The sequence below is a fragment of the Clarias gariepinus genome, chromosome 6, assembly GCF_024256425.1.
Source record: "Clarias gariepinus isolate MV-2021 ecotype Netherlands chromosome 6, CGAR_prim_01v2, whole genome shotgun sequence".
Classification (NCBI taxonomy): domain Eukaryota; kingdom Metazoa; phylum Chordata; class Actinopteri; order Siluriformes; family Clariidae; genus Clarias; species Clarias gariepinus.
This window is the reverse complement of record NC_071105.1, coordinates 4,567,783-4,584,003: the sequence shown is the minus strand read 5'-3', so window position 1 is coordinate 4,584,003 and position 16,221 is coordinate 4,567,783. Positions and strand designations below refer to the sequence as shown.

The following is a 16,221-nucleotide window of genomic DNA, read 5'->3' as shown; positions in this document are numbered from 1 at the left end:
TTTTGTGCTAAATTTGGATGCTTTAATAAATACATAAAAACACAATTATAACATTTTTACCTTGAGACATTTTACTTAAAACATTTTACCACCAAATAAATCCTTAAAAACAAGCAAATTTACTTCAAACTAAATCATCTCCAAATAGAATGGAACAACTTGAAATATCTGAAAATGCAACCAATAACCTTGCTCAATAACAGTTGATTCTGCTATTAAACTATCAAAATAGTTCACTGTCTGAAATTATAGAGTTTCTGCTTTACTTATATAAACTCACCAGGAGCGGTCAGGATGTTCCGTGTGAAATAAACCTTGTATCCGTAATCAGATGTCCAGTTCCTCTTCAGCTCCACACCAGTATTCACCAGAGTCTCTAACTCTCGCAGAAGATCTGGCTTTCTCTCATGTTACATAATATGAATTTCCCTTCATTTTCCTATTTACCACTTCCTGTAACTGGAGCATTACATAAACAAGCAGCCAATTTAAATCTTTTGTAAAGGAACTTAAGCATTCCTGTGGGATTCTGGGTGTTTACAGCCGGCCTCAAATCACTGCTTATGGAATCTGCACATCACAAACCATCAGATTAGTTTAATATCCTTATGAACCTCCACTATCACGCCACATTCTGACAAATGAGCATGGTGATTCTATATCCAGTAGTGTAAGTGATATAATGGTGATAATGCACTCTTGAGTTAAAAACAGCATATTTATCTGTAACAGAAAAAATCAAATAAAGAACATAGTCCTCTCTTGAAACATGCCATTACAAACTAGCACAAAATGTATCTCCATGTTACCCATAATTAGTTAAACTTACTTACACTCACTGGCCACTTCATTAGGTACACCTGTTAACCTGCATAACACCACAAATATCTAATCAGCCAATCACATGGCAGCAACTCAATGCATTAGGCATGTGACATGAACAAGATGATCTGCTGAAAAAAACGATCATCAGAAACTGAAAGGAAGGGAATTATGTGACTTTGAACATAGCAATGGTTATTGATATCAGATGTGCTGGTCTGAGAACTTCTTGAACTTCTGAATCTGTGGGGTTTACTGAGAATTAATGATCTGAAAAAGAGAAAATCCAAGGGAGGCAGTTCTCTGTTCTTCCTGAATCATTGCCATGAAGAATTAGGGCAGCCCCCAAAGACAAAAGAGGGTCCAGCCCAGTACTAGCAAGTTGTATGCAATACTTGCAGGGCATTGTGTTTTTTTTAGCTTGTCTGTCCATTCATATAAAATTCTTATAGTTAGTGCTATATCGCAAGAACTCGAGTGTGGTTCGCAAGAACTTGAGTGTGGTAGTAATTTATAGGATTACTAAAAGTTGTTCCCTGTCTAAAACACACATTTAAACTATTATGAACGGGATATGTTGAAGTGAGTTTTGATGTAGTTTTACACTATAAAATCATGATAGAAGCAACATGTGGTCACAGTACATTGTATAAACAAGTGACTAGGAAAAGTAGATGAAACAAAGGACAAAGTGCCACACACACGACTAGACATATCTAAGCGCATTTCTTTACCTGCGATCAGACAGAGTGTGACAATGAGAAGGATCTTCTCCCTGAATTCATTTACACATTTCCACGCCAACCCCACTTAAAGGTCTCATATTATACTCCCTTTCAAACAGGCTTGCATAAGACTTCTCCAAAATAAATGTGATGCTGAAAACAACTCTGATGTTGTAATCTGTCTGCTTTACTCCTTTTCTGTAGCTTTAGCAGAGTAGCAGAGACCTCCACATTTATTCTAATGAACAAAATAATAGGGGAAAATATAAGGGATGTTCAGGCAAATTGGAGTAAACTCAATTTACTTAGACTTGTACACTAATGCACTTATCTCAGTGTTTCACTAGTGCTTGGACAACATCAAGGTAGAGAGTTTTAAAGTTTTCTCAGTATGCTGGAGCCATGATTGGACTGTCTGCTTCACGTTTGCGATGCTGGTCTCATAGGAACTCCTTTAATGGCCTAAACAGATGGGATGTGGCAATAATTCCTAGCCTTCCTTTCTATAACAGGCAAGTCGTGCTTTACCCTCCAAAAATATTAAGACACCTTTGGTGATGATGAAAAATGAAACATTCTTTGTACCTTAATGGTGTCTAAGCACTAATGACTGGCTGGAATATAGTGCATTAGCGTTACAGGGGATTATATAGAGAAATAAAGGGAGTTTTCACTCCCATAAATGTTCTGTTATTCTGCACAATCAGTCCCGTTTTGACCTGAAAACCCTTGTAAAGGGTATATAACCTTAGCATAATTGACTGCATGGAACTGATACAAGCAGCCAAAAAAGTCGACCAACCTGCTAAAATTTCCATCTTTAGGCCATGCCTCCTCTCCAGGTCTAATGCTACTGTAGCGCTACATAAATTAGTTTTAAAGATAGGACCATGACTGTTTTTAGCTTCCACCACATTCCAAATGTGTGATGGACACAATACCTATATGCTTATTGTAACAACCAAGTACTATATATATACTTGTTCTTAATAAAAAAACAAGAAGAAATACACAGGATTTAAGGTGTTTTCAGAATCGGGTTTAATCTTCAAACAGAACGAACACTCAAGTGGACAGTATTACAAACATAAAACCCCCATTTATAAAACTCCAAAAAGATCAAAACTCTCTTCCTATGTCACACTAAACACTGAGCAAAACAGTGACACAGGTCACGCAGGACCCCAGGAAAAGCACATTCATTCATTTTACACTAACTAAAGGAAGATCCAGCGTGAAATACAACTCCTGCAAACTGCATGGGGGGGAATAAAGGACTACCAAGGTATTTTTTTTTAAGAACCAGCAGTCTCTGAATTAGGCTCTGTGTGCACAACACTAATTTTTTAAGAGGTGAATTCTTACCTCTGAAAGGCCAACCTGTGTGCCTTATCAAATGAACTCAGTCATGTTTGAAACTGAACTGAAATGATGCTCGTCTTTGTCCAAGGAGAGACGTTTGGAACAAAATATAAAAATTGGAGATAAACTACTTGAGATGATGTGAATCCAAATCAGAAATATGTTTGCCAGATATATACAGCTACTGTTCTTAAACGCACAAAATGTCTTAAAATGTCAAATTAGCCAGGATGGGTTTGGGTCTGATGTTTGCTTCTTTAGGTTTGCACTTTACAATTACTTGACAATAACGAAACTAAAGAGCAATTCAAATCATTTATTCAAGAACATCGACTTGAACACCCTCAAAGTAACTGTCATTGGAAAAGTGTGCAGCTTCATTATTAAACATTTAAGACAACAGGAAACGGCATTTATAATACGTTTTAGTAGAGGATATTATGTCCTGGTAATTAGCTTTATATTCACAGTTGCCCAGAAGACACATAGGCTCAGTACTTTAGCAGTGAGCAGTGTTTTTCATCCTTCATTCAATAACCAGTGTAAGTTACAGTGGGGTGACGGACAGAGCTGGGCATCAGAAGTAGAATCGTGATAAATTTTTGGAGTAATGTGATTTTTAGATTTGATTCAATTCAATAGCAATTATGTTTATTCTCTGTTTTGTCTCGCAACTATATTTCACTCTATATAGTATATGAATATATACTACATTCCAGTGTGCATCATTAAAAACTACACTGAAATGCTGTGTAACTTTTAACGGTTTAAATGTCCCATTTCTCACAAAGTGATCTTAACTCCAACCAATCTGCTGCCTCACACTTCAATCCAATAGGTGGCGGTATTACACCAACCATTCCATAAAAAAAAAAAAAAAAAAAAAATGAGAAGCACTGCTATTATGGAATTATTAAATACATTATAGGATGTATATATATATATATTTTTTTTTGAAGTGTTTTTGCAGAAAATGCAAGCATATTTTGTTCGTTTTTTTATTTTTTTTTGCAAAAGCCGTGGCGCATATATTTTTTAGGGAATTTAGAGCACTTAATGGTTTTAAGTAACTAAAAAAAAAGGCTGCAGAATTTAAAACAGTGAATTGACTTAAACTGAAAAACAAAAGATCAGGTTATGCCGCACAGCTCCATTGATGGACCTGGAAGCTGTATGTATGTATGTACAATACACACAACTTATTCTGGATCCCATCACCTGCTGCGCTACGCAAAAGCTTGATTATTTCACTAAGGAAGCACAAAGCCAACAAGAGCTCATGGTTTAAAAAAAAAAAAAAAAAAAAAAAAGGGTTAATAAAGGATCTCAGCCTTTAACATTACATGTAATCTACGAGCGGTTTGAAAAGTCATTACAGTCTTACTTATGGAAGGTGATCTGGATAAGAGCGTTTGCAAAATCCCTAAATGTTAATGTTGTGGTAACAGAACAGAACACTTCAGCTAACAGTTGAAACACAGCGAAAAGCTTCCTAAATGTTTAATTAATGGCACAAAAACACATCTCGCTACCTCGGATATGTTCTTAGAAAAGCATGATAATTTTAAACCGTTTCTGTGTTACATTGTGTGTACCACTTTAAAGCAGACTTAGTTTCCAGGCAAACGAATCCAGAGAATAAAAGTGTTCACTTGCTAGCTATGGGATAAACTTTTGATTCGTTATTACTCATTAATGACAGAAGCAAGCATCAGAAATCAAACACATCTTGGCCACTCCGCTAATCTACATCAGGTGTAAGGAGAAATTCACGTTTATTAAGCTGCCAAGTTGAAACAGTCAGCCTCGGATGAGAATGATCTCAGACGGAGCTCTGAGCTCTAACCTCGCGATCGTACATAGAGGTCGAGTGAGAGAGGACACGTGAGATCGGTGCGCCAGTAGTTCATAAGTAGAGATGAGGTGTTTGGATGACGTGGAGGTCACGAGCAGGATCAGTCAGAGTCGCTGGAGCTCGAGTCCTTTTTCTCATTCTTGTGATCCTTCTTGGGGCTGCGTGACTTGTCTCTAGCTCGCTCTCTGGTCTTGGGACTCTCACCCTTCTCTCGTTTTTTGCGTCTTCCCGCGTCGCTCTCTGAGCTGCTCCTGCTTTTCTCACGTCTCCGTTTGGCGCTTTTCTCTCTGCTGCGGCGTTTCTCTCTAGACCGTTCTTTAGAGCTCTGGTCTCTCGCTCTGCTCTCGTTGCTCTTCGCTTCATCAGATTTACCATCACCCTTCTTCTTGTCTCCATCCTCTCGGTCCCGCACATGCTCTCTGCCTCGGTCTCTTTGATCTCTGCTTTTTGATCGACGTGACCTCCTGTCCCGGCTGCTGCTTCGTCTCTTTCCCTGGCCCCTATTGCGTGATCTTTCTCGCTTGCCACGCCCTCTTGATCTAGATCGGGACCTGGACCGGGACCTGGAGCGTCTCTTCACGTCACGTTCTCGGCTTCTTGATCTTTCGCGACGAGTTTCTCCGTTCCTTGTTTTTTTGCCATCATCCCGTTTGTCCTTTACATCTCTCTCAGACTGTTTTGGTCTCTCCTTGCTCTTGCTGTCCTCTCTGTCCTTTCTTGCATCTTTGTCCTTTTTGTCTTTGCTGCTTGACTGACCCAGTTTGTCATCTGTTTTGCTGCGTTTCTGATCCTCCTCTCCTTTCCTCTCCTTGCTCTTGCTCCGACTGCGGCCTCTTCTCTTGTCTGTCTCTTCATCCGCTTTTTTCCGTTTGTCCCTGTCCTGGCTCCGGGAGCGATGTCTGCCGCTCTTCTTCTCTCTTCCTTTATCTGGGCTTCTTGATTTGTTTCTTTTGGCGCCTCGCTCAGAATCCTTCCTCTCTCGCGGCTGATTAGTGTCTGCTTTATCTTTCTCTGGCTGCTCTGAGATTTCATTCTTTTCCTGAGACGCATCCCCTCTGGAGAAGACCGACACACACAATTACTATAATATTCGCAGACATGTTCGACAGTATTTATACACTATGATTGAGACCATAACCTAACCTTTGATAAGTTTTAAACAGCCTGATCTTAATCGTAAAAAGCTTTTATTACCAATTCTCCTTATAAACATTAGCGTGACATTGTAGTCAAGTTGTGTGTGCTTGTGTGGGCCATTCGTACTTGTCTCCCTTGATCCAGCGCTCCTGTGAGGTCTGTGTATTAGGTTTGGCCTTCTGCGTCCTCTGCATTTCCAATCTCCAGTGTGGAGGAGTCTCGCTACGCCGGAAACGATCCCAGGAACGAGAGCGAGAACGTGATGGAGTCCGATAGCGCTGTGTAGAGAAGAGGGAAAGGAAATAACCAGCTAGATTCAGCTCACAGTTTTACTGATGCTGTATGGTGTTGGCGAATCAGCGACACGAACAAAATATTCTCTAATTGGCTGATTTAGATTGAAAGGGGGGGAAAACAGCCAAGAAAAATTAACCTGTCTTCGGTTGCTGCCTGGTTTGAATGAACAATTAAATAATGAATACATTTAGTACGGTAGAGAGAACTTTTAGACCAATAATGAAAAAAAAGTTTTTTTAACCAATCCTTTTAGACCAACAATGAAAATTTTTGTACTGTAGAGAGAACACAATGCAACCAAAGAGGAAAATGCAGCTTGGAATGGCAAATTATTACTGTATTTACCCAGCAGTACTTATACCAAAGAAAACGGCAGGACATATCAAAGAAAAAAAGTGCTTGCATGCATTACAGTACATACAGGAGTAACATCAGCATTTTACATTATAGCACTGTGGGAGACAGCAGTACAGTACTGTACAATATACAGGATTGTCTTTACATTCTTTTGTTTTTTATAGTAATATATTAAGCTGAGTGTGAAATGAAATTAAGGTGTTTAGGATGCATGTTTGGGGGCATATTTAGGGTTTAAACTATGAAATATATATATATATATATATATATATATATATATATACACATACACACACACACATTTTTAAACCACAACCAAAATTCACGTTTTTACAACTCGGCGGTGTTCTAGGAACGTCACCTTCATGAATGACCTCAGGGGTCAACTGTATTTTATTTAAAGATATTATTTAAACATAAAATATTAGGCATAAAAGGTGTTTTAAGACAGTGGATTTTGTGTTTGTTCAATATGTACAACGCAACCCTTTTCTTAGTTTCGTACTAAACTGGGGACGGGTCTAATTACGCGCCCAACTTTTGTACGGAAGAAGAAGAATAATCAGAAAAAAAAGAATAATAAGCTTGAGGGATAACAATAGCTTCGCAAGCACCACTATCGCTTCTCAAGCACAACTAATTTATAAAATTAATCCCAGATCCCCCAGTTATGATTCACTGGCTCCACTTGGCTACAAACACACAGAGTCAGGTTCTCACCCTGGGTCCTCTTCCTTTTATCCTCCGGCCAGATCGGGTCATAACCAGGCGTGTACGATTTGGTCTCGAGTTTTGCATCGGTCTGAAACACACATCTCTTATTTAGACAAAAGCAGCATGAGCTAGAGCTGAGACTGCAGCATTACACACAGACACAAAGACGTCATATCATGAGGAGGAGAGAATCAGTAATGTTCTTATACTTTACATATTTTTCTAACACACCTCTCCCTGTCTCTTTCCCTGTCTCGTTCCCGGTCCCGCTCCCTTTGCCGCTCTTTCCCAGAATTCTCCTTTTGCATCTCCTTCGTCTGCTGCTCTTTTGGCTGAGCCTGTGGACTGCGCCTCATCAGGAAGCGGTTCTCAGGAATGGGCGGGACTTCCTCTGGACGTACAGATGAAACTGGTTGCTGAGGCTCTTCATCCTTAGCTGCTTCTTCTTCATTATCAGACCTAAAACAAATTAAGCAGTAATTAATATATAACTTGTGTGATTCAGACTCTTCTGGCTTATTAACACTATGGAACCTTAATCATTATAAGAAGAACGGTAAAGGTGAAGAGTCCGGTTTGCATACAGACCCCTTGTCCTTTTTCTTCTTGTGTTTCTGCTCCTTCTTCTTCTTCTTTTGCTCCTTCTTATGTTTTTTCTTGTGCTTCTTGCCCTCCTTGTCAGACTCCTCGGATTCGTCAGAAGACTCAGAGGATGACGAGGAGTCCTCACTGCTCTCGCTGGATGACTGCTGTTTCTTCTTCTTCTCCTTTTTGGCTAGTACAACCAGAAGATGGGAAGAACTTTAAACACATACACGGCTACTAAACAAAGTACAGTGAATCCTCGGAATGCGAGTAACACGGTTTGGAAGTGTTCAACAAGACACGCAAAGTTTTTTAATAAATTTTGACTTGGAAAACGAATAAGTCTTGGTTTACGAGTATCATGTATCACGCATGCGCTTCTTGTTTTGACGCCGAGCGCAAAACTGAGGCAATGGTTTTTCTCTCTTGCACTGCAGATGACTGGATAATCGTCTCCCCTGCTGGGTCTTAGTGCCCGTCCCTTACTGGTATAATCAACACGCGTGCACGCATGTACTGTTTATTACAACACGTGTGCGCGTATAAAGCAAAAGAAAGTCTCGTTAAAGAGATTAAAGACTCATTTTCTCTCTCTCTTTCTGTATCAGCCTGCACTTTGTCTGCGCGCACATCATTGAACATCGTGCCCCTTCTCTCACACAAATCCCCTCGCCTTAACACACCTCTCCTCCCCTCGCCTTCACACACACTCTCTCCCTCTCTCTAATGGAAACACTGCTGTCGCAATTCTTTTCAAAGGTAAAGAGCAGATTAATTTGTTTTATTTTTACTTTACAGTGATTCCGTTAGTATGCGCTCACGCAAGTGTCATTAGCGATGTCCCTTGTTAATTTTTCTGATAAAACAGTCTTTCCGTTAATATGTGTGAGAAACTCAAATAAGAGAGGAAGAAGGGTTACTGTGTAAGAAGAAAAGAGGGGAGGGTCTGATTCCTCCTCTCACTTTAGCTTTACACACATACACACAGACAGCACCTGCATAAATGGAAACACTAATCTGTCGGTATTTTTACTTGTATTAATTATTTGTATTTTTTATTTTTTATGTATTTATTTTTTTAGGTCATGGAACGAATAATTTGAGTTCCCATTATACTATCATGGAAAAATTAGCTTAGGTTTATGAGGGTTTTGAAATACGAGCCCGCTTTCGAAACGAATTATACTCGTAATCCAAGGTTCCACTGTAAGCATACATTAGACTAATTAAGTAAATTAAGTGAAAATGTTAAATGCTGATTTGATCTGTAAAGCCCCTCGGTCTGCTGACTCCAACACTGAGAAACATGCTGTCACAGTTGTACGTTAGGAACTTTAAACCAAAGGATAATTGATAAACTATTTTAGCTGTGGCTACTGATATTAATTCTAATGTAGAGAAATCTACTCTCAGGTGCTTCGTGCGTGTAGATTCATACTTCTTGAATTCTATATTCTGATTGGTCAGAAGGTCAGACCTTGCAATTCTAAAGCGGAATAAGTAGTCAAGTCTGTCTTCTTAGAATTAATAAACTGTGCAGACAGATTAGTAAAAGGTTCTTAACTCCTCATCTTCCCAGAAATTTCTCCAGAGATTTTACAGATATACATCTCTCGCAATTGACATGGCTGTTTACAGCATAAACGATAAACAAACTTCTAAATTTAAATCAAGTGTCTACAAGTATCAGCTTTAAATCCAGACTGCGTACAGCATATGCGAATAGCTTGTGTAGCAGAACTGCTTGCAAGCGCACGCCGTTTATGCGTGTACAGACTAATAAAATTAAATGACAGATTTTCACTACTGCTACGCTCCAAGTCTGTGAACGCATGCTTTTAAAGATAAGTGCTTAAAATCCGCACTCGATAGTGAAGCAAATTAGAATACACTCCACAGCAATATCTACAGTAATTCTCAGCAGAATACAGCAAACATAATTTTTAATATTTAGACCTACACTGAACTAATCCTAACTTATGAGTCCTTTGTTCACAGAATTTGTGTTAAAGTAAGTATGTTAAAGCAGAAGAGTTTTTCAATTCATGTTAAAGTGTCACAGCTTTGATTTTGTGCTGCAGGACTCATTAATTCTTGACACTTTTTTTTTTTAAGTTGCAAAATTTGTATTTGTAAAATAAATATCTTAGGAAAAAGGTTTATTTATAAAACTATTTAGGGTGGAGCTTAGGGTTATTATTTATTAGCAAGTTAACCAAACAATCAGAAAATAATTTTATTCAGCAGAAAAATAATAATTAAATATCCATGGAAATATCTATGGGAATAACAAATGACAAATTAATTGATCAAAAGTTAGTTTGAAGCACCTACAGGGATGGACAGATATTCCTGATGCTCATATTTATCAGCTTGTCTACTGGTTACTGAGTAAAAAAGCAAAAAAGTGAATATTTCTGAGGGAGTCAAAATGCAGTTTCTACACAAAGTGTGTAAGAGCTGGTACAGGCCAGAAAGAAAGCCAAACAACATTCTCATTCTAATACTTTATCGTTAGCGTGTTATACAGGATCCATACCGAGCCATGCAAGCAGTCAAACGTCAGGTTTAGTTCTGATGGGAAAACCGGACGCACCTTTAGATTTGGGGATGAGCTCTCCGCAGTTGAGCACCTTGACCTCAGCGTACGGTCGGCTGTTAGTGTCCGTCTTCTGACTCTCGATGGTCCGGATCACCTCCTGGCCCGAGATCACCTGACCAAACACCACATGAATTCTGCACAGAAGGAGACGAGATCAAATTGGCACATGCTAATCAGGGTCAGATTTACAGTATTTACAGACAACTCTAAACTGCTATATAAACCTCTCACACACTTACCCATCCAGATGAGGAGTAGGTTTTGTAGTTCTATGGTCAGGGACACAAAACAGTGAGGCAGAATGTAAATACAAATCTAATAAACACAAAAACAATGATTAATGCACATCTTCTCGTCAATCAGCACATGATCATTGGTAATTCACAGGTACACCCCGGACACACTCGCAGCTGGAAAAACAACCTTCTATTAACAAGGGGGGGGGGGGGGTACAAGGGGGGATGCATTTCCACTTGAGTGATCCGTTTGATAACTAAACCTTGATTAAACTCAATTTCTCACCTCACTCTCATCGTCTATACCGCTTTTATCCTGTATTCAGGGTCGCGGGGACCTGGAGCCTATCCCAGGAGGCTTAGGGCACAAGGCAGGGACAGGGTGCCAATCCAGCGCAGGGCACACACACACTACGGGCAATTTGAGGTTGCCAATTAGCCTAACCTGCATATCTTTGGACCGTGGGAGGAACCCGGAGTACCTGGAGGAAAACCATCAAGCACGGAAAGAACATGTAAATTCTATGCACACAGAGAGGCGGGAATCGAGCCCGGGAATTTACACAGAGAGACGGGAATGTGTGCCCAGGAATCGAACCCGGACCCTGGAGGTGCAAAGCGGCAGTGCTAACTACCCCACCGTGCCGCCCTAACTAAAATTCTGAGGAGAGCTAAATGCGTGCAGAAAGTTCCATTCACGCGTCAGCTCTAACTGCTGACAAGTATAAACAGAAATCAAAACTAAGCAAACACTGAGAATGACACCGCACTGCAATATAATTATAGAAATTATTTGTTTACAACATTCCTGTCTATTGCATTCAGTGTTTATATACACTTTTGGCAAGTTAACTCAAATCTCCCACACAAACATTTGGTTCAGTGCCTACATTTGTGTCAATATCCAGTGCGTACCAGTATGTCGACCCATCGAGAATAATGTATTTAAATGTGTAAAATACAGCAAATGCTTAAATCGTTAATCTCTGATGGCACTTGCGCATACATCGAACACAAGAACGCTCAACATTTCTTAATGTAGCAGAGCTGAGATTTTTCAACTAGAAGGTGATTATTAGATCAGCCTGAAGAACCAAGTCCTGTGGTGTTAGGTCGGGTCCTGTTCCTACTAACTATTGTTAGTTTCAAAATAATCCAGTCCTGGCATTTCAAGTGAGGAAAAACTGCTATGGATCCAAAGTTGTGGGCCACTTACAATGTGCAAAGAGCATCAACTTATCTTGGGGTCACTGTTAAATCTCCAACACTGACCATACTGGACGCACTCTTGAGAAGATAATTAACATAATTTGAGCTACCATTAGCTATCTTGTTAAACCCCTCACTATAGCTGCTACTCAGTCCAGAATGTAAGAGACTACACTAGCGATATGCGGAAACACCCCAAAACAGACGCATGTTTAGGATCAGACAAACATCAGCAGGCGTTTAGTCCCAGAACCTCAGTGGAAATGCACCTGTACCATCAACATATTTTTAAACAGAACACACGATGAAGCATTGGCTCTCAGGTCGATGGCCCCCTGATGGTCTCCTGACTCACATGAAGAACTGCGAGCCATTGGTGTCTTTGCCTCTATTCGCCATAGACAGCAGGAATTCCTTAGTATGTTTCATGGAGAAGCTCTCGTCTGTAAAAAAGAGACGGAATTACAGCCTTGCAGGCCATCTACTATATAAATTATAACATGAGACAACAGGACAAATACAAATGTTAGATACAATAAGGTTACAATTTTAGGATTTATGATTCAATTAAAATGTAACCTTAAAGGGTAAAGCATGAAGCAAACTTCATTTATTAGTCGTGTTTAGATATTCAGTCAGGTCTTTAGTGTAAGCGTACAAACAAAAAAAGGAAAAAAAATGATGTCATAAGAGAAGATATAACCTCCTTTGCCTTGTTTCTCAGCTCTACTGTTCTCTGACAGGATGGGGCCACGCAGTACCCCATTTACATAAACAATAAAAAGGTGCTTTTGGTAAAGGAGTTAAAAAGAGAGAGGTTAAAGTGTGAAAAATGTGTCTGATCTGAGGCAGAGAACACTTAAAGCCCTATGTTAACAGGGTAATAAAATAGTAAAAAAAGCGACCTGTAATGTGTGCTTTAGTGAATAATATTAAGTTAAGTCTCGAGTCTCTGATGAGAAGGGGGGGGGGGACACCTGATCGCATCAGTAACAGCTGGGACACACTGAACCTTGTGATTTCTAGCTGAGGTCAGAGAAAAGGAGAAACATTCTGGCCAATCAGAATCAAGAATTCAACAACACGAACCAAATCGGCCTAACGTAGAAGACCTGAGACTTCACTCAGCTGCACTTAAGTACACCGTAAAAGTTTTCTGTAAAGTAATTGACACCTGTGCTAATTAATAAACAAGACTATCCAAAAGGAAAACAAATACCTTCAAAAAATCCTCCATATATGGATTCACCACCTCTTCCATTCCCTAAAGGACGGAGGGAAAAAAAAAAAAACACACACACACACACACACACACAAGAGCACTGAGATCAGGATTTATAAGCAAATTTAAGCAAATCCACAAGGACACTGCTGTACCTTCACTAAAATCTCCTCCTTGGATCATGAAGTCCTTCACTATCCTGTGGATCAGACAGCCTTTATAGTGCAAAGGTTTCTGGGTCGTCTTCCCAATCCCTTTCTCACCTTAAAATTAAATTAAATTTTTAATAGAATTTTTCAATAAAAGTCACAAGAATATGAATGTAAACATATACATGTATAAAAATATTTTTTAATTATGCTAAAAAACATGCAATATTTATAAAAGTTAACAAAATAAAAAACTTAAACAGAAGAGTATATGTTGTACTGAGAGATATGATCATTTATAATAAATTGCTAGTATTTATTATGCTGACCTGTGCAGAGAGAGCGAAAGTTCTCACACGTCTTGGGACAGGCATCAGAGAAAAGTTCGAACACCACACGCCCAACTGAAAACAAGACAAACACAAGTTAATCATGGCTGATCAGGTGTAATACAGAAACCTGTCAGAGCGCGAGTCTCTTTAGGAGTTCTCACCGAGCGTGTTTCCGATGCTGATGTCAAAGAAGCAGCGAGGACGTTGCACCTTCACCCCCATTGTTCTGCCACAAAGAGAGAAAGATACTTTAGGTAAGGTAGCCCTTAGGTGGATGTGCACGGATAGCAGCTTTACACTGAGCTGGTTATCTCCCAGTCGCTTGCTCCTGAGTAAACTATCACTACATAAAGAATCAAACACTAGAGGGGGGGGTGCTGTTAATCATCAATGGACTAGTGTGATACAGCACAATCAGCGTTATCACAATGAAATGGACTCCTTCCCTAGTAAAGTGCATCTGGATGCGTTCTATTTCTCTTCTATCACAGCAATTTGTCCACAATCAATTTTAATTTTATTTTCAAAAGAAATGCACACAACATTCACGGATGCTAAAGCAGCTATAAACAGCCACTTTCTCACCAGTCTGACTTTTCCCTTCATTGCAAATAAAGAAGAGAGCAGTGGTAGCTCAGGTGTTGGACTGCTAATTGGAAAGTCCCAGGTTAAAATCCCAGCACTAACAAGCTACCACTATTGAGGCCTTGGGCAAGGCCCTTAACCCGAAACTGCCCAGATGTATAAAGAGATAAAATGCAAGTCATCAAAAAAGATGACTAAAGACTTGCCTTTCTAATAAAAACGCAGCTGTATTTTAAACAAAACATTGTTTAATGTTTAACTAAGACTATTATAGAAGGCTTTCTTTGGCAGTGACAGTTTCTCTAAATATTACTGTTGTTATGATCTCTATCTATTCTCTCTTACTATCTGTCTTAACATTGACATCATAAAACACTTTTTAATTAGATGTATGGTGTGAACAGAAGGTAGAACAGAATGACAGACAACTGCTGATCAATCAGAGCTTGAGGGTTACATCGCACTAACAGTTATAAATTAGACTTCTGAGATAAACCGCTGGAATCTGACTTTAAAGAATTATTTTCAGAATTTAAGACTAAATCATAAATTTAAATACATGATATTTCTGAAATCATAAATAAATCAGACACTTATGTTTTGTGAGGTACACGTTAAACATTTGACAAGCTCAATGCTGACAATGCAAAAACAAGATGTCAAAGTTTTCTTAATAAATCTAATACTGAGGATAAATTAGACTTTAGAGATCAGTCAGACTTCGACCATTTTTTGACGACTTCTGATAGTATATCTTCTTCTAGATACTTCTAAAGTATTTTGAGATTAAATCAGACCCGAGATGCTCAAGTATGCTTAACATAAAACAGACTTTAGATGATTAGACTACTATGTTAATAAATCAGAATTTAGATGATTAGACTACTATGTTAATAAATCAGAATTTAGATGATTAGACTACTATGTTAATAAATCAGAATTTAGATGATTAGACTACCATGTTAATAAATCAGAATTTAGATGATTAGACTACCATGTTAATAAATCAGAATTTAGATGATTAGACGTCTAAGCATTCAAACGTTAGACACATCAGAACTTTGAGATAACAAATTAGTCACGTGACAGGAACAGAACAGATAAAAGTTTTGTATTTTGCTATAATAATACTAATAAAATCAAAGCTAAAATTTAGACATACCAATCCTAGTAGTTGTTAAAATGGTTATAAAAAAGCTTTCATTTTACTTCCATTTCTCTGCCTGGTGGTAATGAATAACATTTTAAATCACCATACCTCACTGGTAAAAAGCCACTGTACCGGACGAGCCAGCTAATCACCTAGCTTCCTCACGCGCAAATAACTAGCTACATTAACCAGCTAACACCATCTATATAATTCTTCACGTGTTCCCGAATAAACTTTTATATTTTATGTAAAACATTTCACGAAGCAACGTCCCGACACTTATTTCGTACAAATTTAACACAACACTCATTCAAAGCTGTAATCGCTTAGCTAGCTAACTACATGGCTAGCATGTGTTATTTTTCCACACCCGTATTCAGACAAACCATTACTCCTTCTTTAGCAAAAGCGAAACGTGTCGGAATACAGGTGTTCGAGGAAATGCAGGCGCCATAGATTTGCTACAAGTTCGTGCGGGCGCAGGCGATTAAATTTGCAACAGAACCATAAGGACCATTGTCTCCTATTTGACAACAAAACTTTCACTTACGTGCTAAAAAGCTTGCAATCATAAAACGCAGAGCAATCAGCAGGCTAATAACGCTAAATAAAGGCTCAGCGCTTGGTTTCCAACACGGCGTTACAAAGATGGCGCTCTCCAAAACAGCGGTGCATTGTGGGTAAGAACCTGCGCGGGCCTAGTGACGTAAACAGAAGCGATACAAGCAAGAGTGGGAATTAATTAATTACGTTTAAATACTAAGTTAAAATTATGTTGCTATTTCAAATTTATACATATCAATAAAAAATGTCAAAGGCATATAATGGACTGAAGGCTAATGCAGTCCTTCTCTGAAGGATTTTTTATTCCTTCACGCGGGG

General features: G+C 38.9%; 1 protein-coding gene across 2 annotated transcripts; it reads right to left on the bottom strand.

Annotated features, from left to right (window-relative positions):
- Nucleotides 1–2,564: 2,564 nt before the first annotated feature.
- Nucleotides 2,565–16,004, bottom strand: ppig (peptidylprolyl isomerase G (cyclophilin G)). Of its 2 annotated transcripts, XM_053498807.1 has the most exons (13): nucleotides 15,890–16,004; nucleotides 13,766–13,830; nucleotides 13,602–13,676; nucleotides 13,279–13,386; nucleotides 13,121–13,165; nucleotides 12,257–12,344; nucleotides 10,696–10,725; nucleotides 10,451–10,590; nucleotides 7,858–8,044; nucleotides 7,501–7,728; nucleotides 7,276–7,357; nucleotides 6,028–6,179; nucleotides 2,565–5,819 (listed from the first exon to the last, which is right to left on the bottom strand). In XM_053498807.1, the coding sequence occupies exons 2-13, from the start codon at nucleotides 13,824–13,826 to the stop codon at nucleotides 4,865–4,867; spliced, it is 2,151 nt and encodes a 716-aa protein (XP_053354782.1). In that variant the 5' UTR covers nucleotides 13,827–13,830; nucleotides 15,890–16,004; the 3' UTR covers nucleotides 2,565–4,864. The 2 variants fall into 2 exon arrangements, with proteins under 2 accessions (XP_053354782.1, XP_053354783.1); XM_053498808.1 differs by lacking the exons at nucleotides 13,602–13,676; nucleotides 13,766–13,830; nucleotides 15,890–16,004 and having other exon boundaries at nucleotides 10,696–10,771; nucleotides 13,279–13,372.
- Between the last annotated feature and the right edge of the window lie 217 nt (nucleotides 16,005–16,221).

Excerpts from the sequence above, each read along its gene's own strand:
- ppig (XM_053498807.1), bottom strand. The coding sequence starts at position 13,826 with ATGGGGGTGAAGGTGCAACGTCCTCGCTGCTTCTTTGACATCAGCATC. Across the intron at positions 7,729-7,857 it reads AAGAAGAAAAAGGACAAGGG|GTCTGATAATGAAGAAGAAG; the intron begins GTCTGTATGCAA and ends AATTTGTTTTAG. Across the intron at positions 7,358-7,500 it reads AGGGAAAGAGACAGGGAGAG|ACCGATGCAAAACTCGAGAC; the intron begins GTGTGTTAGAAA and ends TGTGTGTTTCAG.